The 27,385-nt window shown below is 30.0% G+C and overlaps 1 protein-coding gene across 1 annotated transcript; it reads right to left on the reverse strand.

The window, feature by feature from the left end:
• Window positions 1-8,378: 8,378 nt before the first annotated feature.
• On the reverse strand, window positions 8,379-13,840 carry LOC141909763 (uncharacterized). The gene has a single exon (XM_074800366.1). It carries the CDS (start codon window positions 13,822-13,824, stop codon window positions 8,992-8,994), a length of 4,833 nt encoding a protein of 1,610 aa, XP_074656467.1. The 5' UTR covers window positions 13,825-13,840; the 3' UTR covers window positions 8,379-8,991.
• Between the last annotated feature and the right edge of the window lie 13,545 nt (window positions 13,841-27,385).

The following is a 27,385-nucleotide window of genomic DNA, read 5'->3' on the forward strand; positions in this document are numbered from 1 at the left end:
AGAATAAATTAAATTAAAAGATGCTGTTCTAATCCTCCAAATCATTTAAATCATTAACTTTTTTATTGTTATTTTTTTCTGTGGTTGTTTCCATTTAACTTCTTTAATTTCTTTCTCAATTTTATATTTTCATTTATTAAATCCTAACTGATATTTTCATAATAAAAGAAAAGCGCAGCAAATATTAAGCCTCCTGTAAACATACGGTTTTATGTCCAGATTCTTGCCGCAAAAACAGAAGCTCCGCACTCGAATTTATTTTTCATTTTTACTCCCTAGAAAAAAGTGTGAGTAAAGTGTGAGTGAAATAAATTCGAGTGTGTGAGAATTATTTTTCATTTTTTATGAGTTTCGCGACTAATTCAAGTAGAAATTGTTATTATTTTCATATTTTTCATTTTTTATGAGCTCGACCGTTCGACCTTTGGCTTGAAAGCCCATTACCCCTATTACTTTTGTAAGCTAATTTTGTATGTCCCGATTCCAATTTTGTCAAATAAATTCGCCATGACTATGGCAGTGTTAAAATCAACAACCTTACTAAATTCACTAAATTCAGTTAATTTGTCTACAGTACCGTCCTTTTATAGGAAAAATCACTTTATGAACTGACTGACTTGTGACTTTCATGTGTCTCAACTCAATCCTTAGGCACACCAAAAGAAAACCCTGTTTCTCGGGCCCGACCGACCCAATATTTTGTCATTTGAAATAATCATTTTCGAAATAAAATAAAATTTTCTACCGACCCTATTTCAAAATTGTGGATTAAATAACTATTTTCAAAAAATATATATATATATGTGGCCGACCGACTACAAAGCTCTCCATTCTCGTAAATATTTTTTTCTTTTTCGTGAAATCGTGATGTCGGCACCGAGACGACATGATAAAAATATCTTATTACATCGGATTTAACAATTTTATACTGGATATAGACAACGATGCTAATCAGATATTGGCGACCTTGGATTGTAAAATTCCAGGAATTCCGTATACAGTATATTATACGCCTATTCAAGATTTTGATGTTTTCCTTTTTATAAACAGTTTCCAAGTGTGAAATATAATACAAAAAAACATCATCTTCCCTTTATTATTGTGGTCGTCTAGCTGCTAATCCTATTTTTAACTGGAAATTTGGTCCCGTAAAAATTATTTACGGCGACCTACCCGCTGTCAGAAGAACACCCGAAATATTTTTTTTCTATAAAAAGAAAAAAAAATTCCCTACCGACCTACCCATTTTGGTGATTGCCCAGCCGAGAAACAGGATTTTTTTTTGTGCGGCCTTATGAGAATTCTTGGAGGCAAAACGAAATACGTACGTATTGACACCTTTCGATATCTTTATACGTTTTTAAATTCTTTGACCTCCATACGAAAAAAGACCGAATGAAAACATGTATGAATGCAATGGCTGGCCATCTTACAATATTAGTAATTAGAAAAGTGGGGTTTCAGGCCAGAGGGCGTGAGGGCGAGACACCCCACTCATCACCACAAGTAATTTTTTTCCCTAATAAATGGGGGAGAATGAGTTCCAGACAGAAAACAATAATGTCAATAAAAATCAATATTATTGCCAATATTGTAAAAAATACATCGATACATCTCATAAAACACGACATGAAAAAAAAACTGCAAATCATATAAAAAAATGTAATAGATTTTGAAACTCCAGAAAATTCTAATGAAAGAAAAGAACGATTAGAAAATATGAATGTGGATGAAATAAAATGTGAAGTTTGTAATGAATTTATAGTAAAAAGGAATTATAATAGACATCTCGAATCACAAAAACATTATAAAAATTTAAATAAAAATGTTTTAGGATTTGAATATTTTGATAATAAACCTCAACAAGTAAAAGAATCAACTTCAAAAACAAAATCCATTTCAAATAAACCTTACATGGAAAATGTTAGAAATTATATTGATTCACTAGAAATAAAAGATACAATTGAAATCTTAGAAACATTACATAGTAAAATTGGCCCTGCAGCTATTATATTTAGATTCTTTAAAGGTACAACAATAGAAGATTATAGTAAATTTAATGAAATAATAGAAAAAATACTAGATTTGATAACAGATGTTGAATATCCAAAAATTAGTATCTCTGGGAAAGTAAGTTTTATAAAGTCAGAAGAAAAAATGGATTATAATATTCAAACACACTCTGAAGAAATAATTTCAAAAACACAAATAAAAGAGAAGTTAGAAAAAATATTAAATGAATTTAAACGTCATATTGAAGAAAGATATTTTGAGGGTTCTGGCTTAACATTGAATGAAATTATATATTTAGATTTAAATGTTTATAATACAAAAAGAAATAAAACATCAAAAAGTAATAAAATGTTTAAAAATGATTCAAACTTTATAACAGAAAAAGATATGAAAGCATCAAGTTATATCAAATTACCATTTATAACAAAAGCAGTAATAAATATTCAAAATGAAGATAATAAATGTTTTCTATGGTCAATTATTAGTTGCTTACCTCCAACAGAAGAACATGTTTATAGAATAACAGATTACCGGAAATATGAAACATTATATAAAATTGATCAATATCCAGTAACTATAAAAATGATTCCTAAAATAGAAAAAGTTAATAATTTAAAAATAAATGTATTCGAATTAATGCAATTACCAAAGACAAAAGGTGAAAATATTAAAGATTATACATTGGAAGCTTTATATTTAACAGAATATTATGATGATGAAAATGCTATAGATTTGTTATATTACAAAAAAGATGAAAATGAACATTATATGTGGTTAAAACAAATTGATTTATTCTTTAGAACAACAGAAAGTGATCATCATCGTAAAATTTATCTATGTAGAAAATGTTTATCTAAATTTATGACTGAGAATACATTACTAAAACATAAAGAATTATGTGATAATAAAGATTTTTGTAAATTAATAATGCCAACAGAAAAAGATTATAAATTGAAATTTACTAATCATAAATTTAAAAATATTGTTCCATTTGTAATTTATGGGGATTTTGAATCGTTGAATAAAGAATTAACTGATCAAGATAGAAAAGAAATATATAACAAAAAGCAATTATTAAAATCAATGGATAAAGGAAATGATTTAAATGAAGACATAATACAAGACCCACCAATTATAAATACAATTAAAAAAGTTCATCAAAGAGCTGCTGCTTACGGAATTTATATAAAATCAAATTATCCCGAATTATATGAAAGTCAATATATTTCTTTTAGAGGTGAAAATGTAGTTAATGATTTTTGTGATAAAATTATTGAATTAGAAAGTGATTTTGCAAAATTATTAAACAAAAATAAAAGAATAGTTATGACAAAAGAAGATGAAATTGATTTTAATTATGCAACTCATTGTTGTTATTGTGAAAAACGTTTTTATTCATTTGATAAAAGAGTTAGAGATCATGATCATTTAAATTCAAAATATCGTGGAGCTGCTCATGAAGATTGCAATTTACAAGCTAAAAAAGTAAATTTCGTACCAATATTATTTCATAATTTATCAGGATATGATACCCATCTATTTATAAAACAATTATCAGGAAAATTGGGTGCAATTAATCAAGAAATAGAAGAATATAATGCTATGAATGAAGCAAATGTAAGAAAATATGATTTTAAACTATTAGCTAAAACATCTGAAAATTATATTTCATTTCAATTTGGTTGCATTAGATTTTTAGATTCTTATAGATTTCTAGCAAGTTCATTAGATAATTTATCAAAAAGTTTAGTTGATAATGATTTTGTTATAACTCGATATTATTATCCAAATGAACAAGATTTTAAATTATTGAGATATAAAGGTGCAATTCCTTATTCATTTTATAAAACACACAATGATTTTAATGTAACAGAATTATTAAAAGATCAATTTTATGATAAATTAAAAGAGGAGTATGTGAAAGACGAAGTTTTTAATAGAACATTAAATATTTGGAACCATTTTAAGATGAAAAATCATGGTGAATTAGTTGATTTATATTTAAAATCAGATGTTATGATATTGGCTGACATATTTGAAAAATTTAGAGAAGTTAATTTGAATCATTTTAATGTTGATCCTTGTTATTGCTACTCTAGTCCTGGTTTAACCTGGCAATGTGGTTTAAAATATACAAATGTAGAATTAGATTTAGTAAAAGAACCAGATATGGTTTTATTATTTGAAAAATCAATTAGAGGTGGAATTAGTGGTGTTATGGGAGATAGGTATTTTAAAGCAAATGATGAATATAAATTATTATATATTGACGCCAATAATTTATATGGTTGGGCAATGATGCAACCTCAACCATATAAAAATTTTATATTAACAGAAGTTGAAAATGGTGATAAAACTGATTGGGAAAGCGCAATTATTAGTTTAAAAGATGAAGCACCAATTGGTTATTTCTTTGTAGTTGATTTAGAATATCCTGAAAATATAAAGTTTAAAACAAGAAACTTACCTTATTGCCCAGAACATTTAACTGTAGATGATAGTTATTTAAGTGAATACCAGAAGAAAATAAAACCGAAAGATCATGTTTTTACAGAAAAATTAATACTTACTCAAAATAATAAATATAATTATATTGTTCATTATAGAATGTTAAAATTTTATCTAAAGCATGGAATGAAATTAAAGAAAGTACATAGATATATTGAATTTAATCAATCGAAGTGGTTAGAAAAATATATAGATTTCAATACTCAACAGAGAACAATATCAAAAAATGATTTTGAGAAGGATTTTTTTAAGTTAATGAACAATGCATTTTATGGTAAAACATGTGAAAATATTAGAAATAGAAATGATATTGAATTAGTGAATAATTATGAACGATTGAGACACCTACAATCAAGTCCTAGACATCTAGGAAATAAAAGATTCGAAGATTATTTAACAGCGGTAAAATTAAAAAGAACGTCCATGAAATTTAATAAACCAATATTTATAGGTTCAACTGTTTTAGAAGTTTCAAAATTATTAATGTACGAATTTTATTATAATGTATTACAACCCCATTTTGGGGAAAAACACATAGAAATTCTATATTTTGATACTGACGCCTACATACTAAAAATCAAGACAAATGATATAACAAAAGACTTAAAAACATTGAAACATTATTTCGACTTTAGCAATTACCCCAAAGATCATGAATTGTTTAGTAATGATAATAAAAAGATTCCTGGTAAGTTTAAAGATGAATTAGGAGGTGATGAAATGATTGAATTTGTTGGGATAAGAAGTAAAATGTATAGTTATAGAACAAAAGATCATGAAGCTAAAAAGTTAAAAGGAATAACAAAACATGTGGTTGATAAACATTTAGAATTTCAAGATTATATAAAGTGTTTATATAAATCAATTGTAATGAAACACAAAATGAATTGTTTAAGATCAGAAGATCATGAGATGTACATTAATGAAGTTGAAAAAACTAGTTTAAATCCATTTGATGATAAAAGGCATATTTTAGATGATGGTATAAAAACATTACCTTATGGCCATTAAAACATAAAATCAATATCATCATACTCGAAATCACTATTGTCTTCTTCATTTTCATTTAATTGTTCAGGTTCTTCTTCCATTCCATTTTTCTCATTTAAATAAAGTTCTATCTTGTTCCACATTTCATCTCGCTCTCTTTGTTTCTTTTTGTTTGTTAATTCATCAAATGGAATTATAATATCTAGGTTTAAATAATTTACAATCTTATTTAAAAAGAATTCATAATTTATTGAATCTGTTATTCTATTTTCCAAATGATACATTAATATTTGTTTGAATATTTTTTTTATATTTTCCATATCTTCTGTTAATTTAGGTTTTTCATAATAATCGTTAAATAATAAATATAAATACATTTTCTTTTCTTTTGTGTTAAATGTTGGTGGGATAATTGTTTTTATAATATCTTTTTTAGTTATTTCACCATTTTTATTTTCTATTATTTTCATTTTTTCAAGCCATTGCATATATTCTGGTGTATGATCTTCTATAGAAAATATTTTAAAAATTTCATCAAGATAATTTAATTTTGGATCTATAAGAAAATTTCTAGTTTTTTCTTCATCCCATAAATTCTTTTGCCATCCACAATCAACACAAAATAACACAGTACCTTCTTGTCTTAAGGTCGCATAACTACATTGTGGACATTTTCGTTTATAATTTATTGGTAATAGATCTTCATTAAGCTCTTGGTATTTTCTTACGTTTTCTTTATGTTTTATTGTTCTATTATGTAGATTTGAATTACTTGTTGTAATAATCAATTTACAATATTTACAATAATATGTTTTTCTTGTTAATTCATTATATTGTTTTTCTAACTTTTCAACTGTTTCTTCATTATCTGGTAACGTTTTCTCATATTTTATTTTTTCTAATAAATTATTTTTTCTTTCATTGAATTCAGTTTCAAATTTATTAGAAATTTTATCTATATGTGCTTTACGAAATTGATGATTTTCCCAATCTTCTTTATTTTTGGGGTTATATTTCATTCGACAAGGCTCACAGAAATGATCTTTTATTTTATCCTTATCATAGAATAAGGAAGGTCTTTTCCAAATAACTTCAGGTTCAACTTCAGCAGAATTACTATCAACATTAGCTGTTGCGCTATTAATTCTACACTTCTCTGAATGTTTTTTAACATAATTTCTTGAGAATAATTTATTACATTTTGGACAGTTTAGTTTAGGGGGTTTATAATTTTCATTATGTTTTTTCATATGTCGAGCCATATTACTTTTTCTTAGAAGTTCACCACAAATTTCACATGCTATCTTCTCATCCATTTATTAGGGGAAAAAATTACTTGTGGTGATGAGTGTAATTTTTTTATGTTATAAATAATGGTAGAATTAAAAGAATACAGAATATTTGTTGATTCTAGAAGACTTACAAATTATAAATCACATAATTTATTAGTTCAATTAGATAGAGAATTCAAGAATTGTGTTGATTTAAAATTAGTAAATATAAGTTTATGTAATTCTTTTTACAATGTATCGGATAAAACTTTTGAACATAGATTGTTTATAATTTATGTAGAAAATATAGATAAATGGTATAATCTATTATTAAAATCAGGATTATATAATTTAGATACATTAGCACAAGAAATTAACAGAAGAGCACGATTAAAACTTAGATGTGAAGATAAATTTTTAATTAGATTCATAAAAAGTGATAGTTCTGATAAAATTAAAATAAAGTTAGATGAAGGAAACAAACAAGCATTTATAGTAAAAAAACCTATAGCTAAACTGTTAGGAATTAAACCATTTACTGCTACAGGAAACGTAGAAGTTACACCAAACTTAATACCTTACACACATTTTTATATTTATTGCAATTTAATCGATCCTACAAAAACATTTGAAGCAACTAAAGATACAACACGTAATTCTAGTATATTAAATATTTTACCATTGAAGAACGTTAAACAATTTGGAACGCAAATAAATTATAATTTAGCTGAATGTGATTTTAAACCTTGTATTCCTCAATTTAACAATTTTAAATTAGAAATATGAAATCATAATGGTTATTTAATTGATTTGAATAACTTTCCTGTAATTTATGAATTAGTTATAAGATGTAAAGAGTAATTTTTTCATTATATAAATGAATATAACTGTTGGACCGAGTATATGTTTTGGGTTTGATTTTAAACGTGAGAAAGAAATGAAATTTAATATTAATGATGTAATAACACATATCAAAAATATTGCATTTTCTAATGAAACAACATTTGAGTATGAAACAACAATTGATAAAGAAACTTTAAATGTAGAAAAGATTACTAATTTAATTAGAGAATCTTTAAGATTTTATGAATTAGATGAAGATTTTATCATCGATGATATTAAAAAAATAATAATTGAAATATATACAAATGAAACTAGTAATAAAATAAATGTTGAATTAATCATCACTAAGTTAACTAACTATTTTGATGATAGTAATTTTTTTGATAAATAAATGAGTGATAATAAGTGGATAATAACTGGATTATATAATGGCGCATTACTATCAGTTGGAACTGTTGGTTATTCAATGGTATTAAAAAAAGTATTCAAAATGGGAAGTGTTAATGTTGATAGATTTGATATAAATGATATTTTAAAGTTAACATTAGCAGTTACTTTATCTAATTTAACTATTGATTATTTGGAAAAACAAAAATATATTCCTCCTGTAACTGCCAATCTTGAATCTTGCAAATAAACTTAACGCAACAATCTTCTTGGTTTAAACGCAACTCTTTGACTTTTTTATTCTTGAATCAACTTAATCTTGTGTTGTTCTTGACATATCCTGCCGTTGTTCTTTACATATGTTGTTGTTGGTTTCTAATAAAATAAACAATATTACACTATAAGAATATTGCAACATAGGAAATTAATATCGAAAGTAAAAAGAAAATGTCTTCCATCTTTACCGGAAGTCACGTACTCAATAATTAAATTCAATAAACTTTCGCGACTGATTTAAAGCACATTAAACTATAGTTACTGATTACTGAATATTAATACACATTTAGAAGATATTCTGCTATGTACTTACAGACGTTTTGGGATTGATCTAACATAAATTTGGCAGAAACAAACGTAAAAACTAAAACTGTCTTAAAATTGCAATCACATGGATACCATCTTAACTTTTAGTACAAAGAAATACCGCATGAGGGCGCCACTAGCTAGAGCAAAATTAACTGTTACAAATTACACAATTGAACACTACATCACCCACCTCCTTAAGGGCACGTAGGGCGCTTAAAACAAAATTTAAAAAACTAGCCTTATGCTTATAAAACCAAAAAACCTTAATACTACAAACTACAAAATTATCAAAAAACATCACATAACCAGCTTAACATTAAACCACTATAGGCTTATCTTAAGAAATTCTGTTTACGCTCTTTAAAATTACAAATTAATACAAATTGTTACAAAGTTACTTATGTACACACTCGAGGTGCACAAGTTTATCAACTGGGCGTACAAGAGAATTTTGCGACCTTGTCTTCAAGGTAACAACCCTGACTTTATTGTCCTTTCCCGGATGTACGCTAATAACTCGGCCTAGCGGCCAACAACACCTAGGGAGTGTGTGGTCCATCACTAAAACAATGTCACCAACGCTAAAATTGACGCTCGGCTTTTGCCATCGCTGGCGCTCCTGTAACACAGGCAAATACTCTTTAACCCAACGTCGCCAAAACGTATTGGCAAGATACTGTACTTGACGCCACTTTCTCTTTATATACATATCAGTAGGTTTAAAGACACCTGGCGGCATGGTGCCTCCGGCGCGCAAGAGCAAGATATGATTAGGCGTTAGGGCTTGTAAGTCACTGACATCTCCAGAAATCGCGGTAAGTGGACGCGAGTTAATTACAGATTCCACTTCGCACATTAGAGTGGACAAATTCTCGTCGTTTAACACTTGTTGGCTTAACAACGCATTAAGCACCTTTCGAACTGTTCTTATGCAACGCTCCCATACGCCACCGAAGTGCGATCCACTTGGCGGATTAAATTCCCACGTAATTTCGCGCTGGAGCATGAATCCTTCGATTTTCTCCTGGTTCCACCCAGCTATTGAATCACGTAATTCTCGTTGAGCTCCAGTAAAGTTGGTTCCATTATCACTTCTTATACACTCCGGGTTGCCCCTCCTGGCTATGAAACGTCTCAGAGCATTTATGAACGCAGAGGTGTCCATAGAATTAGCGATTTCCAAGTGGACTGCTCGCGATGACATACAGGTAAAAATACAGCCATATCGCTTTACTTGACTTCTGCCGATCTTTACCAAATACGGACCAAAATAATCAATTCCGACGTTCGAAAAAGGCGGTTTATCAGCGACTAGCCTTTCAGGTGGTAAGTCCGCCATCATTTGTTGACCTGGAAGACCTTGTCTCTTTTTGCAGTCAATGCAGTCCCTCAGAATACGATATACTGCTGACATACCGTGGACTATCCAATACTTCTCGCGTACAAGTGACAGAACGTGGTTTCGACCGGAATGTCCAGCCCTATAACGATGGTAATGGCGGATAATAAGCTTAGTTACATGTTCATTTGGTGGAAGTATTAAAGGATGCTTCTGGTCCTCGTTCACTGTTGAGTAAGACAGACGTCCACCAACTCTCAGCTGTCCATTTACCACTATGGGGTTTAGACGCCGAAGTACACTAGTCTTCTTAACGAATTTGCGATATTTACGTCTATCTGTCGTTCTGTTCTGCTCCAGTCTTTCCATTTCTTTACCGTAAACTTTACGCTGTACAGCTTCAACAATGGCGCTTTCGGCAGCTCTCAATTCGGGTACAGTTATATGTTTGTATGCGGTACCTTGAGCTGCAGTATTTAGTCCCTTCCGTTTAGAGACAGATTGTTTCAGTCTTGCTATAAAACGCATAACCAACGCCGCTACAATTTTGGCCTTATGCCACGTTGAAGATCTATCTGCTATGTTTAGCAGCACGCTGGTTGACGATGAGTTGATTTCCAAGTCCTTTGAAACAAATGTCTTTTTAACTTCTGTATCTTCTATTGATACATCGTGATTTCCGAATTCTTGTCGAGGCCATTCGCTTTCTTGTTTTCGTAGAAACTCTGGCCCAGCAACCCATCTGTCATTTTGCAGGAATTGCTGAGCAGTGAGTCCTCGAGAGACTTCATCGGCTGGGTTTAAAACCCCCGGTATGTATCTCCATTGCTCTGGGTTTGAACCTTCTTGGATAATTGATAACCTGTTTGCGACGAATACCTTGAAACGACTACTCGTATTGCTGATGTACTTCAAGACAGCCTGGCTGTCGGACCAGAATGTGGAGTTGTCGATATCCAGGTCGAGTTCTTCGCGAAGCATACGATCCAGTTTCACTGCTAATACTGCTGCAGACAGCTCGAGACGTGGTATTGACATCACCTCGAGTGGGGCCAATCTCGACCTTGACGCTAAGAATGCAGAATGTATGTGCCCATTTTCATTAATAAGACGTACGTATGAAACTGCACCAAATCCTTTCTCAGATGCGTCTGCAAAATGATGAAGCTGTGTTGAAGTCGCGCGACCAAAATTAGCGGGTCTAATACATCTTGGGACTGAGAACTCTTCCAGCAGGGGTAGGTCTTGCAGCCAATTACTCCACTCACGTTCATAATTCGCGGGTACTTTGTCATCCCAACCTAGTCCGGACTTACACAGGTGTTGAGATATGACCTTCGCTGGTAGCAGTAATGGCGAAGCAAGTCCGAGCGGATCGTAAATAGCACTGACTACAGACAGCATCCCACGTCGAGTAACAGGTTGTGGCTTAATATTCACTTTAAAACGTAACGTATCAGTTTCCATGTCCCACCAGACGCCGAGGACGCGGTCACCAGGCAGATCATGATCACCCAATTCGCGCAGAGGGGGTGCTCGTTCTTCTGGTGGAATATGTTCGACAACTTCTCTCGAATTTGAAGCAAACTTAGTCAGTCGAAATCCACCTCTTGACAATAGACAGCTTAACTGATTGATCATTGTTGTGGCAGCTTGAGACGATTCCACAGACCTGAGACAATCGTCCACGTAAAAGTTTCGATGTACCGTTTCAACTATATCTGCGGCGAAGTCCGCTCTGTTGTCGTCTGCTGTCCTATGTAGAGCATAGTTACAAACACTTGGTGATGAGGCTGCTCCGAAGATGTGAACCTTCATACGGTGGTCAATAGGTGGCTGTTCAATATCGTGGTCTGGCCACCACAGGAAGCGTAACGCGTTTCGATCTCGTTCTTCAACATTCACCTGGTGAAACATGCTCTCTATGTCTCCAATGAATGCGACATGTTCCTGTCGGAAGCGACTTAATACACCAATCAAGGAATTAGTGAGATCTGGTCCCTGATACAGCATGTCGTTTAGTGATCTACCCTGATATTTAGCTGAACAGTCGAATACCACTCTAAGCTTGTCTGGTTTCCGCGGATGCCATACTGGGTGGTGAGGCAAGTACCAGACATATGGCGATACAACTTCTTCAACTGGGACTTGTTCGGCGAATCCGAGCTCCAACAGACGATCAATATATTTTGTATACTTAGCTTGTAATTCTTCATTTTTTAGGAGACGACCCTTCAGTAGATATAATCTGTGTTCGGCCATAACTCTATTGTTGACCAATTCTGAAGGAGGGTATTTCCATGGTAACCCTACCTCGTAATGATTTTCTCTCATAACAGCTGTACTCTCGATCGCTGAGAGAGCTTTCTTGTCATCCACTGACATAGCTGAAGCATCAGTAAATGCGTCGCTGAATTCACGATTGCAGAATTCACGGAATCTCTGATTAAGTTCATCATCGCTGCCTTTGACTAGATTAACTGAACCTTTGTTGATCACTTCATATGGCTGGGCTGTACCATATACTGTCCAGCCGAACTGTGTACGTACAGCAAATGGACCGTTGCTGTTAGCCGGTTTCCGTACTTCTATTGGTTCCAATGCAGCTGGATTGTCGTTACCTATCAGCAGCTCCACACGAGAGTCGATGTTTGAGACTGTAACGCCATCCAGGTGGGGCCACTTGTTGACTTCGTCTTGACATACCATGTCATTCTTCGAGACTGGTAAGGACGGTGTAGATAGCATGTTCCGCAGCTGAAGAGAACTGCACCCATCCAAACTATAGGCATTGATTGATATTTCCCGACACTCAACAGTCTCAACCCTTCTTAAAGTGCTCAGCTGATAGCGTTTATACTCAGCAGGAATTTTAAGACGATCTATCAAGCTCTCGGTACAGAATGAAACTGTTGAGCCGCTGTCGAGTAGCGCGTACGTTGTTAGCTGACAATCATTAGCTTTCAGCAAAACTGGTACTATAGGTAGCTTTACTGTTCCAGGAACTGGATTTCTTACAAAGGCATTCTTCACGGGTGGAGGCTGTTCTGTATGCAGCAGACTATGATGGCGTTTGCCACATGTACGACACGATGCTTGACTACGACATGTCCTAGCTCTGTGCTTCATCTTCATACAATTATAGCATAGCGCCTTTTCACGAGCAAACTTACGACGATCTTCAACTGATTTGTCTAAAAATATTTTACACTGATCAAGCCAGTGATTTTCACTACAATAAACACAGTTCTTTCGTGAGTCCTTAGAGTATATTTCTTCAGCGTTCGTAGTAAATGTTTTCTTTTTTATCGGATGATTCTGTTTCGATTTATCTTTCGAGTCATTAATGTCCCCGAATATCGGATGAGTATGAACTCGTGCTTCATGTTCAATAAAACTAGCGATGTCTGATATTGTTATTTCTCTTTCAAGGTTCGTGATGTAATCTGCTTTCGTACGCCATCTCTTTCGCATGTCGTAAGGCAGTCTGTAGATCAAACGACGCATAAAGTCTGGATTCTCTATTTTACTCACGTAACCAATTTGACTTAGGACATTCGCACAAGAATTTAATATCACAGATAGCTTCTGGAGACTTGCTCCGTCTTCGGAACGTATTGGAGGGCCATTCGTAACCTTGTCGATATACGCAGTTGCGATCCGGTAATTCTGGCCATAATGCCTTTTTAAGGCGTCGAGCGCATTGGCGAGACCAACATTTGGTTCATTGGTTAAGAATGCTTTCACTACTTCGTTGGCTTCACCCTTCGTATACTGTTGTAACATATATAAACGTGTACTTGCATTTTGAGTTTTCGATGCAATAAGATTTTCATATGCAGAGATGAACGGGTAATAATCGATCGGATTGCCATCGAAAGTGGGCATCTCTGGTTTCGGAAGAGTTAATTCAAGATTACTCTGCTGTTGGTGCGAAAACATTTGTTCTACGCAAGACATCATATTACTCATGTCACTTCTTGAGTTAACATTCTGCGGATACCACTCACGTGCTTCGGCCGATAGTGGCGGCACCTTTGTTTCGGTTTGACTGGAACTAAGAATTGGTTTCGATGATCTCGGCGCACTGTCGTTGTCACAATCTGCTTCGTTATATACATGCTGCCTTACAGCCGACTGTTCCAGTTCTGATTCGATTTGTAGCAATGCCGCAGCAGCATCGAGCTCTAGGAGCTGTTCTTTATGTTTAAGTTCGAGACGTAATTTTTCTCGCTGAAGTTGTTGCTGTTCTTTGGCTTTCAGCAACTTAGTTTCTAGGCTACATCTGGTAGCTTCTTCTTCTAACAGCTTTAAACGTATCGAGGATGTACTTGAACACTGACTTACTGAGTCTGATGCATCAAGGTCACGGGTGAGGTCACCGTACTTAATCGTGGAGTCAGCATCTTCTTCCTGTATTGTCTTACTTGTAGTTTTCTTCAATTTCAGTTCTTCCGTCATCTTTAGTCTTCGTCTAAACTTTTGTAACTGCCAATCTTGAATCTTGCAAATAAACTTAACGCAACAATCTTCTTGGTTTAAACGCAACTCTTTGACTTTTTTATTCTTGAATCAACTTAATCTTGTGTTGTTCTTGACATATCCTGCCGTTGTTCTTTACATATGTTGTTGTTGGTTTCTAATAAAATAAACAATATTACACTATAAGAATATTGCAACATAGGAAATTAATATCGAAAGTAAAAAGAAAATGTCTTCCATCTTTACCGGAAGTCACGTACTCAATAATTAAATTCAATAAACTTTCGCGACTGATTTAAAGCACATTAAACTATAGTTACTGATTACTGAATATTAATACACATTTAGAAGATATTCTGCTATGTACTTACAGACGTTTTGGGATTGATCTAACATAAATTTGGCAGAAACAAACGTAAAAACTAAAACTGTCTTAAAATTGCAATCACATGGATACCATCTTAACTTTTAGTACAAAGAAATACCGCATGAGGGCGCCACTAGCTAGAGCAAAATTAACTGTTACAAATTACACAATTGAACACTACACCTCCCATATAAATGCATAATTTTTTTGCTAAATAAATGGCTTCTGCAATTATAACTATTATAGGATCGGCAATTGTTAACGCTTTAGCATTTACTGGTGGTGGTTATTTATTTAAACATATTGATAAAAATAGTTCATTAGGAGAACAAAGAAGACATAACTTAGCGTTAGAGAAATACAATAAAGCTGCAGAAGAATATAGAGAAAAGAGACAAAACTATATGGATTACATCAATAAAGAATTATATGATCAGAAGATTTCACATAGAGATTTTCAATCAGTTGATGATGCTATGAGTTTATATAACGCAGTAACAAATAAAGAAAAATTACATCTATACAAACCTAAATTATCAGATTATTATACCCCAAGTAAAGAACAACAGAAATATGAAATAATATGGATTTTAGGTGGAACAGTTATTGTTATATTTGTTGCTTATAAGTTTACTAATTAGTAATTTTTTTTGCTAAATAAATGGAAGATAAAGTTGATAGTATTGATATTATTCCTCATGATATAAATAAAACTAAATTAAAAACATATTTAGAAAAACAAATATTAGAATTTGAAAGTGACTTAAAGATAAAAAAGAAAAAATATTTAAAAAGTAAAATTATATATTATTTGATTATTAGTGGTTCGGTTACAATTAGTTCTGTAATAACATTTCTAGCAATATTCAGTCCATTAACACCTTTAGCTATATCAATTGGTGTATTAGGATTAAGTTCAAGTGTTTTAACTGGTATAAGTTCAAAATTAAATATAAAAAGTAATAAAGAAAAAATCAAAACTAATATAAAAGAAATAAATAAATTAAAGAACACACTAGATTATATAATAAGTTTAAATGGTCATATAACGGTTGAAGAACAAGATAAATTATTAAAAGAATTAATAAATTATTAATTTTTTAGTTATATAAATGGGGTTTCCAAAAGCTTTCCAATATAATAAATCAATTAAATATAATATTCCGGCAATAGATTTTAAGAAAAATATTACATATAAAAATATAGTTTTAAATTCATTAACTAATTTAGAAATTTATGTTAATGAATCACAGTTTTTTATTTCTAAAATGGAAAATATATTTAATACATATGAAGTTACTTTTACTCGAGATGAATATCATAAATATAAAGTAAAATCTAATATGAAGTATTGGCAGAACCAATTAAATTTTGCTGTTTATTGTGCAACAACAGGATGTGGAATTAGTTGGAATGATCATTTGAATAACTTAGATAAAAATTTGAAGTATTCTGATTTAAAATTAATTCACACAATATTTAGATTTCACACATATTTTCAAATCAGAATAATATTAAATGAATTAGAATGTCCTTTACCTGGGTCTAAATATTTTAAAGAATTGGATAATAATATTAATATATCCAAGTTTTATAAAATATGTAATGAATTTAATATAAATATTAATTCCGATTTTAGAGCGCATGGTAAATTGCAAGGTGTTGGTGAAGAGTTTGAAATAAAAAGAATTGATTATATGCATAGAATTTCAGCTTATCATAATTATAAAATTGATAATAATAATGGTTGGGTTAATTTCATTTTAGAAAATGGTGAAGGTTTTACAAAATCAGGTATACAAAGAATAAATCAATCTATTAGAATTTTTTTGATATGTATTTTAGGCGCTCAAGTTGAAACAAGATCCCCAATAATTGGAAATGATAACACTTCATTCGATGCGCAGAAACAGTTTAAAGTTTTATTTGAAGATTCAATTCATAATGATAAAAATAGATCGATTCCAGAAAACATTATAAGATATCAAAATTATTTAGATAAATCTCATGTAAGACTTAATTATTGTATAGGCCCTAATCTATTAATTATTTCTAATGATTTAGTATTAAAGATGGGAAACATAATTGGTTATAATAATCTAATTAAAACTGCAACAATAAACAATTCATTTGGATTAAATGATATAAATAAAAAGATTATTACTGCTCCAAAATTAATGGAAGGTGAAAAAAATAAAAAACATATTCAATCAACAGAAACTAAAACTAATAATATTAAATTAAATAATGATTCTGAAATAAAAGATTACAATACTACAGAAAATGGTGCCATACGGCACCCACACGGTGATATTCAACATGATGTAATTAAACTAAATGATGATAATAAATTCCATGAAAATACTAAATTAGCTATAACTTGTATAGGAATTGTTATAGGAGGAATATTATATTTTAAATTTTAATTTTTTTTATTATATAAATGGATGTAGAAGGTGTAGAAGATATTGGAATGGATCCTTTTAATGAACCTGGTATAACTGATGAACAACCACCTGATTTTGATGAAACAAGTTTTAATGATGGTAATGAACCAGAATATAACAATAATTTAAATATGCCTGATTATATTAAAAATGCTGAATCACAATTAAATCCTGAAAATTTAGACCCAGATTTAGTAAAACAAGATTTAGATAATTTAAACAAAATACCTAAATTAGAAGATTTAATTGAAAAATCTAAACTTAACATAAATGATGAAGACGTTGGACTTTTAGCAGATCAATTAAAAATTTTAGATAATGGTAAATGTTATTATCGTTTGAAAGGTGATTATTATATTGATATCACTTATAAAAATAATAAAAATAAAATATTATCAGAATCAACTTTAGAAAAATTAAAACCAGATAGAATTAAAATAATAAGTAATAGTAATGAAATAACTGATGTTACACAAAAAGAAATAGATGATAATATAGATGTATTTAAACAAAGAATTAATGAATTATTTGAAATAATCAAAAAGAAATCAGAAACAGAAATGGAAGAGAATAGAGATAAATTAAGATCTTCAACACCCGAAACATCGAGAAGAGACACTCAACAAATTGATAATGATTTAAGTCAATCACAATTAGAAAAACGTTTTGATAACATATGGAATAAAACTTCCAAAACTAGTAAACTTAAATCAAATAAAGTTCCAATTGAAAAACTTTTACCGAATGGATTACTTGATGCAACAGATCAAGAATTAGAAGATTTAGATATATTTTCTGATAAAGCAATTAGAGAAATTATTAGTATAAGACTTGCATCTGATAAAATTGCGCATAATAAAAGTATAAGAGATCAAAAAATTACGTATTTGGAAAAAGAATTAACTGATAAAAATAAAGAAATAGAACAATTAAAGTCTGATTTAGATCATCAAGTAATTGATGAAATAGAATATAGGCAAAAAGAATTACGTTTAGAAAAAGAAATTAGTAATTTAAAAGATAATTTAGAAGTACAGAAAGAAGAAATTAAATTATTATTAAAATCATATGATTATAATATTAATAGATTAAAAGTTATTTTCAAAGATTTGTTGATTAAACCAAATTCTGAAATATCATTAAAAGACAGGATAAAATTGTTATTTAAATTAGAAGGAATAACAATTCTTTCAATTCTAACAGCTGTAACTATGTTATTTACAACAATTGGTTTAGCTATATCAAATGCTTTAAAATCTACTCCTCCTACTCCCAATAAACCAGATAAACCTCCAAGCAATAATTCTATACAAGATAAAGTTAAAGATGGTTTAAAGAAATTAGCAAAATATTTATGGGAACTATCAAAGAAATCTGCTGCAGCTTTACCAGGAGTTATTGCTTCAATTGTTGGTTTTATATTGAAATCTGCAGGAAACATTATTAACTTTGCTGCTGAACATATTATTTTATTTTTAATTACAGTTGTAAGTGCTATTATTTTTGGGTTAGTGAATATGATATCAAAAAATATCAAAAAATAAATAATTAATTTTTTTGTTAAATAAATGAGTGGGAGTTATATCAGTCCTTCTAAGATTTCTAGAATATCTAATGCTATTAAAGCAGAAAGATCACATCATATAATTACTCATAACCCTTCAAATATTAATCCCGATGAAACTTTATACGTTAGAATTCCGAGATTAACACAAAATACTTTTTATGTTCCAAATAGTATTTATTTATCAGCTGATATAAAAGTAATCGGTAATAATAATAATTATGTCGTTGATAATGTTGGAAGATATTTGATTAAAAAGTTAACAATAAAGATTGGTCCAGAAACAGTTTTCTCATTAGATGATTATAATTTATTTATGCACTATAAAGATTTATGGTTAACTAAAGAAAATAGAAATAATATGATATTTCAAGGAATTCAATCAGAAAACCAAAATAAATTAAGATCAGAAGCTAATAGCGCAATATTAACAAATGATGTAGATAAATTGATAAAAAGTATATATGGAAGCAAATATAAAATTCCATTAGACTTTGAATTGATAAATAATAATGCACCTTTATATAAATACGCAATTCAAGAAGATATTATATTTGAGATAACATTTGCTCCTGTAAATGAAATTGTATTATCTAGCGTTGTTAAAGATATGAGTTATAAATTATCGAATATATGTTTAGAATATGATACAGTAACTGATGAAAATATTGCTAGAACAATTCAAACTCAATACAATCAAGGATTTTCATTATTATATGATTATATTGATAAATTTAAAACTGTAACTATTAATGCAAATGATGAAATAATTAATGAGAATATTAACTTCCCTAGAAGATCTATTAAAGGTATATTAATATTTTTTACCATTGGAACGTATACTAATGGCGCAATAAATGTTGACAATTATTATAATCCTGAAATAACAAAAGTAGAAATAACTATCGAAGGAATAGCGAATAAAATATTTTGTCAAGGAATGAGAATGATAGATCAATGGCCAGAAATTAGAAAACATTTTATGAATGAAAAAGTAAAATCATTTGAAAATTGTAATATTAATCAAATTGATTATTATACCGGTAATAAATATGCATTATGGTTAGATTTTAGAACAACAGAAGATAATTCATTACATGGTTCTGGAAAAAAACTACAGAACACTAAAGATGGAATACAATTATTCATGAAAAAGAATAAAGGAATCAAAAATTTTAAAATGCACATTTATATTATATCTGACGCACAATTAAATATTGTAAATTCACAATTAGATAGTATTCAATATTAGAAATATAAAGTTAAAATTAAGGATATATAAATGAGTGGTAAAAAAACTCCTAATACTAAAGAACAATATTTAAGAAATTTATATTACAACCCTGAGAGTTCGGTTGCTTATTCTTCTACTAAAAATATATGGCGTAAAGTAAAACAAGATAAATTAGATAAGATAATCCCACAAAATTTAGTTAAATATAAAGATATAAATGAATTTATGTTAGAACAACCAACATATACAACACATAAAAAAATTGTTAGAAAATATAAAACTCGTAAAACTATGGTAAGTTATGTAGATCAACAGTGGCAAGGAGATTTAATTGATATGAAAAATGTTAAGAAAGATAATGATGATTATTGGTGGTTATTAAATATAATTGATATTTTTAGTCGTTATGTATGGAGCTTCCCACTTTATAGAAAAGATGCTGCACAAACATCACATGTTTTAAGAAAATTTCTTTCAGGTGGTAAACTAAAACCAGAAAAAATTCAATTTGATGATGGAAAAGAGTTTGATAATTCACTTGTTCATGAACTCTTAGATAATCATAATATTAAATATTTTTCAACAAAATCAGATAAAAAAGCAGCAGTTGTTGAACGATTTAATAGAACATTAAGAACAAGAATGTGGAAATATTTTACAGCAAATAATACTTTTAAATGGATTGATGTTTTACCAAAATTGATAGAAGGATATAATAATTCTTATCATTCTTCTATTGGAATGAAACCTATTGATGCTAGAAAATCTGAAAATGCTGAAATTGTTTGGAATAATTTATATGGAGCATTTCTTGTTGATGATTTTGGTGAACCTAAATTTAAAGTTGGTCAAAATGTTAGAATTTCTAAGTATAAAAAGATATTTGATAAAGGATACGATCGAAATTTTACTAGAGAAATATATAAAATAAAAAAGGTAATAACAACAAAACCATATGTTTATAAATTAGAAGATTTAGATGGTGAAGAAGTTGATGGCTACTTTAACGAAAAAGAATTAAGTTTAACTACTGAAAATCTAGAACAAGAATATAAAATTGAAAAAGTATTAAAAACAAAAACTGTTAAAAGAAAAAAATATTCTTTAGTAAAATGGGTTGGATGGCCAGATAAATTTAATGAATGGATATTATCAAGTAAAATTAAAAATATATAAATGAATAAGGAATTATTCATATTTGAGCCTCATAATATGTTAATTTCTGGTGTAACAAATTGTGGAAAAACTTATTTTATATTACATTTATTAGAAACTGTTTATGAAAACTATTTTGATAATATAGTATTATTTTGTCCAACATATGAATTTAATCAAACTTATGATAAAAATATTACTAGGAATAATAAATTTATTATATTAGATCCTAAAACAGTAAAAGAAAATTTAGATAATTGTATAAAAATAGCAATTGATATTTATAAAGGATCAAATACATTATTTATCATAGATGATTGTGCTAATCTACATGATTCAAAAGTTAGAGAAAGTGAGTTATGTTATTTAGCTTTTTCTGGCAGACATTTTGGGATAACAACTTGGGTTTTAAATCAAAAATATAATTCAATTGTTAAAGACTTTAGAGAAAACATTAGATTTCTAGTTTTATTCTACAATAAAGATAGAAAATCGATGAAAAATGCACTTGAGGAAAATGATATTATTCCACATGATTTACATAATGAATATATGGATAAGTTGAAAAATGTTAAAAGATCAAAATTACTATTTAGATTACAACACCCATTTAAATATGAATTTATTTAAATTCAACTGGCTTGTTAATCTAGTTGAATTCTAGTTATTGGTAGTTGTAACAAAAATCAAATAGATTTAACAATATTTTAACTAGCTTGTTAATCTAGTTTAATTCTAGTTGAATTCTAGTTGTTAGTAGTTGAAACAAAAATCAACTAGATTTAACAAGAAATAAACAAAAACAACAATATTTCAACTAGCTTGTTAATCTAGTTACATTCTAGTTACATTCTAGTTGAATTCTAGTTGTCAGTAGTTGAAACAAAAATCAACTAGATTTAACAAGAAATAAACAAAAACACTAATATTTCAACTAGCTTGTTAATCTAGTTGAATTCTAGTTACATTCTAGTTAAATTCTAGTTGCAACATCACACAATTAATTTTTTTGTTATATAAATGGTAGGTGAAAAGAAAATAAAATCTAAAAATGGTGATGTTCCAATTGAAAAAACTTTAGATGATTTAGGAATAACAGAAACAAAATTAACTCCAGATGATGGTGCTTTAAATAATGTTACAACAAATAATAATCATGAATATTATCTTTATTGTAAACATCAATTAGAAATATTAATAGCATCTGGAAAATGTAAAAATTTTGTCGGTAAAAATTTAACTTATAATGAATTAGACACAATGAAATCAGATGAAATTATTAGATTATTTAAGATTTATGAAGCCGCGAGAACAGCTAGAATTAATGACGCGATATCAGAAAATGTAGTAAAAGGTTATAGTAAATTATGTAATTATATACTACCAATTGAAGATGAAAATAGATTATATTCCGATTTAAAAAATGACTATTTAGTTATGGCTGAATTAAATAAATGGATTTGATATTTATCATTTCAATTAGGTGGATTTATGACATTATTATCAACTGGGGTTATAACATTTTCAAATATTGAAAGTAAACATATTTCTATAATAAATGAGCGAGGTGAAAGAAGTGAAGAAAAAACCGAGAACTCAGAAACAAATTGAATGGTCTCGACAATTAGGAATTAAATCACAAGAATATAAAAAAGCTGTAAAAGAAAAAATAAGTAATAAAAATGTTAATAAAAATGGTGAAAATATTATTTCTACTCCTTCTGATAGTAGAATATTTGATAAATATTTATATTTTACAGTTGGATTTGTAATTGTATTCATTTTGATTGGGTGTAATTGGTATAAGAAATCAAATTAAATTCATGATATTAGTAATTCTGAACCAACTGCTATCAAAAATGAAAGTACTTCTGAAATTTCAAAATTGACAATAAAAAAAATGGATTAATATTTTAGAAAAAAAGCAAAAAAATAATTGAATATCACCATGTGGGTGTCGTACGGCACCATCTCACTGCGGAGCAATTAAATTGTCTAGATAAGTCATTTCGGATTCCTCAACGTATCGTTCATTATTTGGATTATTGTTCCATTGATCAATAAATTTCTTTGCTTTTGTTAACTGTTCTGAATATAACTGTAAATCTAGTTTATTAGATTTGGTTTGATTTTCTTTCTTTTCTAAAGGTCTTAAATTTTTCCAACCCCAAATAAGTTTTTTATCGTATTCATCATTCATGTTAAATTTAGATATTGGTAACACGTGATCAATATGGTAATAATCCCCATAATTATCTATATTCATTTTATCATCGAATTGAAATATAATCCATGATTTGAGAAATTCATCTGAACAACCCAACAAATTAGTTAATGTTTCTGAATGTGTTTCTTTGTTGAATAATTGTGTTAATCTAGTCCTTAAGCATTGTTTCAATCTAAAATTAAGATCTGTTTGATATCTTTCTCTCATATATTCTGCCATATAATAATTATAATGTTCTATATTATCTTCTCGATATTGTTTGGTGTATAGTTTAGCACAAGTTTTACAACAATTTTGAAAACCATCTTTGCTAATCTTACGCTTACTAAATTCTGTTATAGCTAATTTATCTAATTCACATTTAGAACACTTCTTGTAGTATATGTTTATAACGCCAGTGTTATTTGTAATATTGATAATTTGTGGTTGTTCTGGTTCCATTTATTAGGAAAAAAAATTACTTGTGGTGATGAGTATGAAAAAAATAATTGAATATCTCACTACTTTTGTCTATCTATGTGGAGCAATTAAATTGTCCAGATAAGTCATTTCGGATTCTAGATATTCATTATTTTTATTAATTTATTTTTTTTTAAATTTAATCAACAATTTCTAAATCATGATGGCCATCTTCATTTTTTCCATGATAGATTATTTTAAATCCTTCTAAATCTTTTAATTCCTCTATACTCAATGAAACCCATTTATCAGGTAAAAATACTTTAAATTCTCGTGATGTACTAACATTACAGTAGCTTAAATTAGCTGATACTTTCTCTCCATATTTAGTTTTTATCTTTTCTAATTTCAATATTTTATGTTCAATTTCTTTTGTAACATCAACTAACTTTTTTATTTCAAATTGTTTTTTTGCTGGTTTTATTCTGTTATTTATTGTTGCTAAGAATGCTTTTCTATCTCCCATTTATAAGGAAAACAAATTACTTGTGGTGATGAGTGGGGACGCGCACTCACTGTTTATGTGTGTCACAATTTTACTACGTAATATTTCTAAAATTTCAATTGTATCTTTTATTTCTAGTGAATCAATATAATTTCTAACATTTTCAATGTAAGGTTTATCGATGTATTTTTTACAATATTGACAATAATATTGATTTTTATTGACATTATTGTTTTCTGTCTGGAACTCATTCTCCCCCATTTATTAGGGAAAAAAATTACTTGTGGTGATGAGTGGGGTGTCTCGCCCTCGCGCCCTCTGGCCTGAAACCCCACTTTTCTAATTACTAATATTCTGACTTGGTTGAGAATTATTATTATAGAGCCAAGTGACTTGTCAAATTTCACGCTCCAACACTCACCTATCAATAGTGAGTTAAGTGTAAGATTTTGATTGGCACTTTCATCTAGGCGTGTCATAGATTTGCAGGTATTGTTGTCGGTACGAACTGTGGTAATAATTATTTTACCACGGTTCCCTCTGAGAGGGCTGGCCACTTAAAGGTGATATCTGACATCAATGTGTTTCATGTAAACGTAGTACCGGTAACAGTCTAAATTTGAAGGAGAAACACACGTTCGGATTTTAAGATAAATAATAATCCGTTAGTAAAGAAATTAACGTTTAGGCAATATAGAAATTATATGTAATCTAAAAACTCTGCTGATCAGCTGGATGTCGAATTGGTGACGAGTTTTATACAGTTGAATTCATACCACAGAATACGATTTAGACCGGACCTCGTGCCAGTTCCAACCACAGAATAGTCCGTTCAAAAATTTGGATCGGACCTGGGTTCGCTCTTTTAGGTCCGTCAAAAACCGGTCTAAAATGGAAAAGGCAAATTCGGAATGGATTGTTTGCTCGTGTAAACGCTTGGTCTGGTCAAACTGGACCGGACCAAGTTTAGGCCGGTCTTAACGATGTCGAGTGAACACCCCTTTAAACTTCACTCGGGGTAGACTATCTTGCAAGTCTCAACTTTACCGAAGTATAAGACATGTATGGCTCTCATTCGTATGACAATATGTATGGTTTTTAATTTATTTGTTTGTAGAACAATTCAAATTACTTTCGGGAATAGCATAATCGTCGAGCAGTGAATAAATATTGAACACAAAGATTCGGTAATTATCGAGAAACGAGGCACTTCTTAAGTAGATTTTTGTCGGGGATATTTCGCTTCATCTCCTTAACACATACGTCGAGTGTGTCATTTGCAAAAATGGGCAGTCTGAATAGACCATGAATAGACCAGGGTTAAATGGACGGGCGGACGTCTCTAATAAACGCGACGTGGATACTTAAAGGTGTCTTTTTCCGAACCGAATCTGACTTACTGACAGTAATTAATAAATGGCTCAAGTCTGTTAGGCCACACAGAAATACACTAGTTTCTCATCACATTCTGTTTTGTGACGAGGGCAGGCGAATTCTATTTATTGTTTTTTTTTTTTCAAATAAAAAGTTGAAATAAAAAGCTCAACCTGAGACTTATAGAGCAGACGCGGGAGGGAAGTTTTTTTCCCGAATGACAAAAACAAATACCAGTAATGCAAGTAAATAAAGTAAGTTTAAATAAAGCAAGTAATATGCATAAAATCTTTTTGTTCATGCCTTTAACCAAGTCCACTAGCCGCTCATAAAAAACCCTTACCAGGGACTACGTTTGACTATAAACTCCCGTTGAACTCTATTTTCAGCCAAATAGCTAGCAACCTCATGCGACGTAATTATCTCATTCAAGACTTCATTGGCCGATGTAAAAGTAGTTATTTTATACTAGTTATTTGGCTGAAAATAGAGTTCAACGGGAGTTTATAGTCAAACGTAGTCCCTCGCTCAAAATAGTAAAACGCTCAAAAACGAAATACTCCGTCTTAGCGCGGTAAGATTTGTTTCTGCGCGCCCGCAAAAACAAACTTTAAGCGCAAAACGGAATATAACGTTTTTCGCGCTAAAACTTTGTTTTTCGCGGTCGTCAAGTAACGCAAAAAAAAACATATATTTAGATAATTTACGCGCGCTACTATGATGTCACGCTGTCGCCATCTATTAGATTAAACGGTAACTTAAGAAATGATTAATCTATGTAGTTGTATTAATTGATTTCAAAGAAAAACTCACTTGATTCAAGTTTACGACCCCTTGATGAATAAATATATGCATATATCGTTTGTTATTATCGTCTTCGATTGATCACAATACAATGAAGTTTTATTGTTGAAAATACCGATAGTTGAATATGATTGACCGGCAACCAGTCTAGCCCCATTATATATTGATAACGTAGGCACACCAGCCAACACACAACCATATTAATAACGCGTGGTAGTTATTAATGTATGTTAACATATCGTATCGGTTTTTACGGTGTCACAAAACCTTTCAAAATACTAAGAAAAATATCGGCATAACTTTCTGCTAGTTTTCTACCTTAAATACAGATATTTATCTTCATTTCTGAAAGATTCATTTTCTGAGAGACATTTCTAGCAGAACATTGAATTGGAATCTGCAGCACTTGGTACGAACGTGTTAGATATAAATACCGTGCACGTTATATTAAAGTTAAAAAAAAACAATTCCCATATTAGACCATGCGTTAGATTTGTAGATACAGAATTAATAAAAATAAATGAAATTTGACGTTGTTTGTTTGTTTACATTGCTTTACGTCGTTTAGATCTCTATTTGTCCTATGACTAACCCTATTGAACATTTGCAATGTTTCACCAGTTGGGTTAAATAGTAGGGTTAGATTGAAAAAGCTATTTTCAGATTGTTCTACCAGTTCCAAATTATATTCAAATCGTATGGTAATTAGGGGTGGGACTAGGTAGATCTAACAAGTTATCACATAGAAACTGTTTGATCTAATAGATGGCGACAGCATACCTGCAGGCGTAATATTTTTTAAGTTCACGACCGCTGGCGATTAAAAAAAATATTCGGATTATTTCGTTTTTGCGCGTTATAAGTTTGTTTTTGCGCAGTAATATTTGTTTT

Source organism: Tubulanus polymorphus, chromosome 8, assembly GCF_964204645.1.
Source record: "Tubulanus polymorphus chromosome 8, tnTubPoly1.2, whole genome shotgun sequence".
In the NCBI taxonomy this organism is placed as follows: domain Eukaryota; kingdom Metazoa; phylum Nemertea; class Palaeonemertea; order Tubulaniformes; family Tubulanidae; genus Tubulanus; species Tubulanus polymorphus.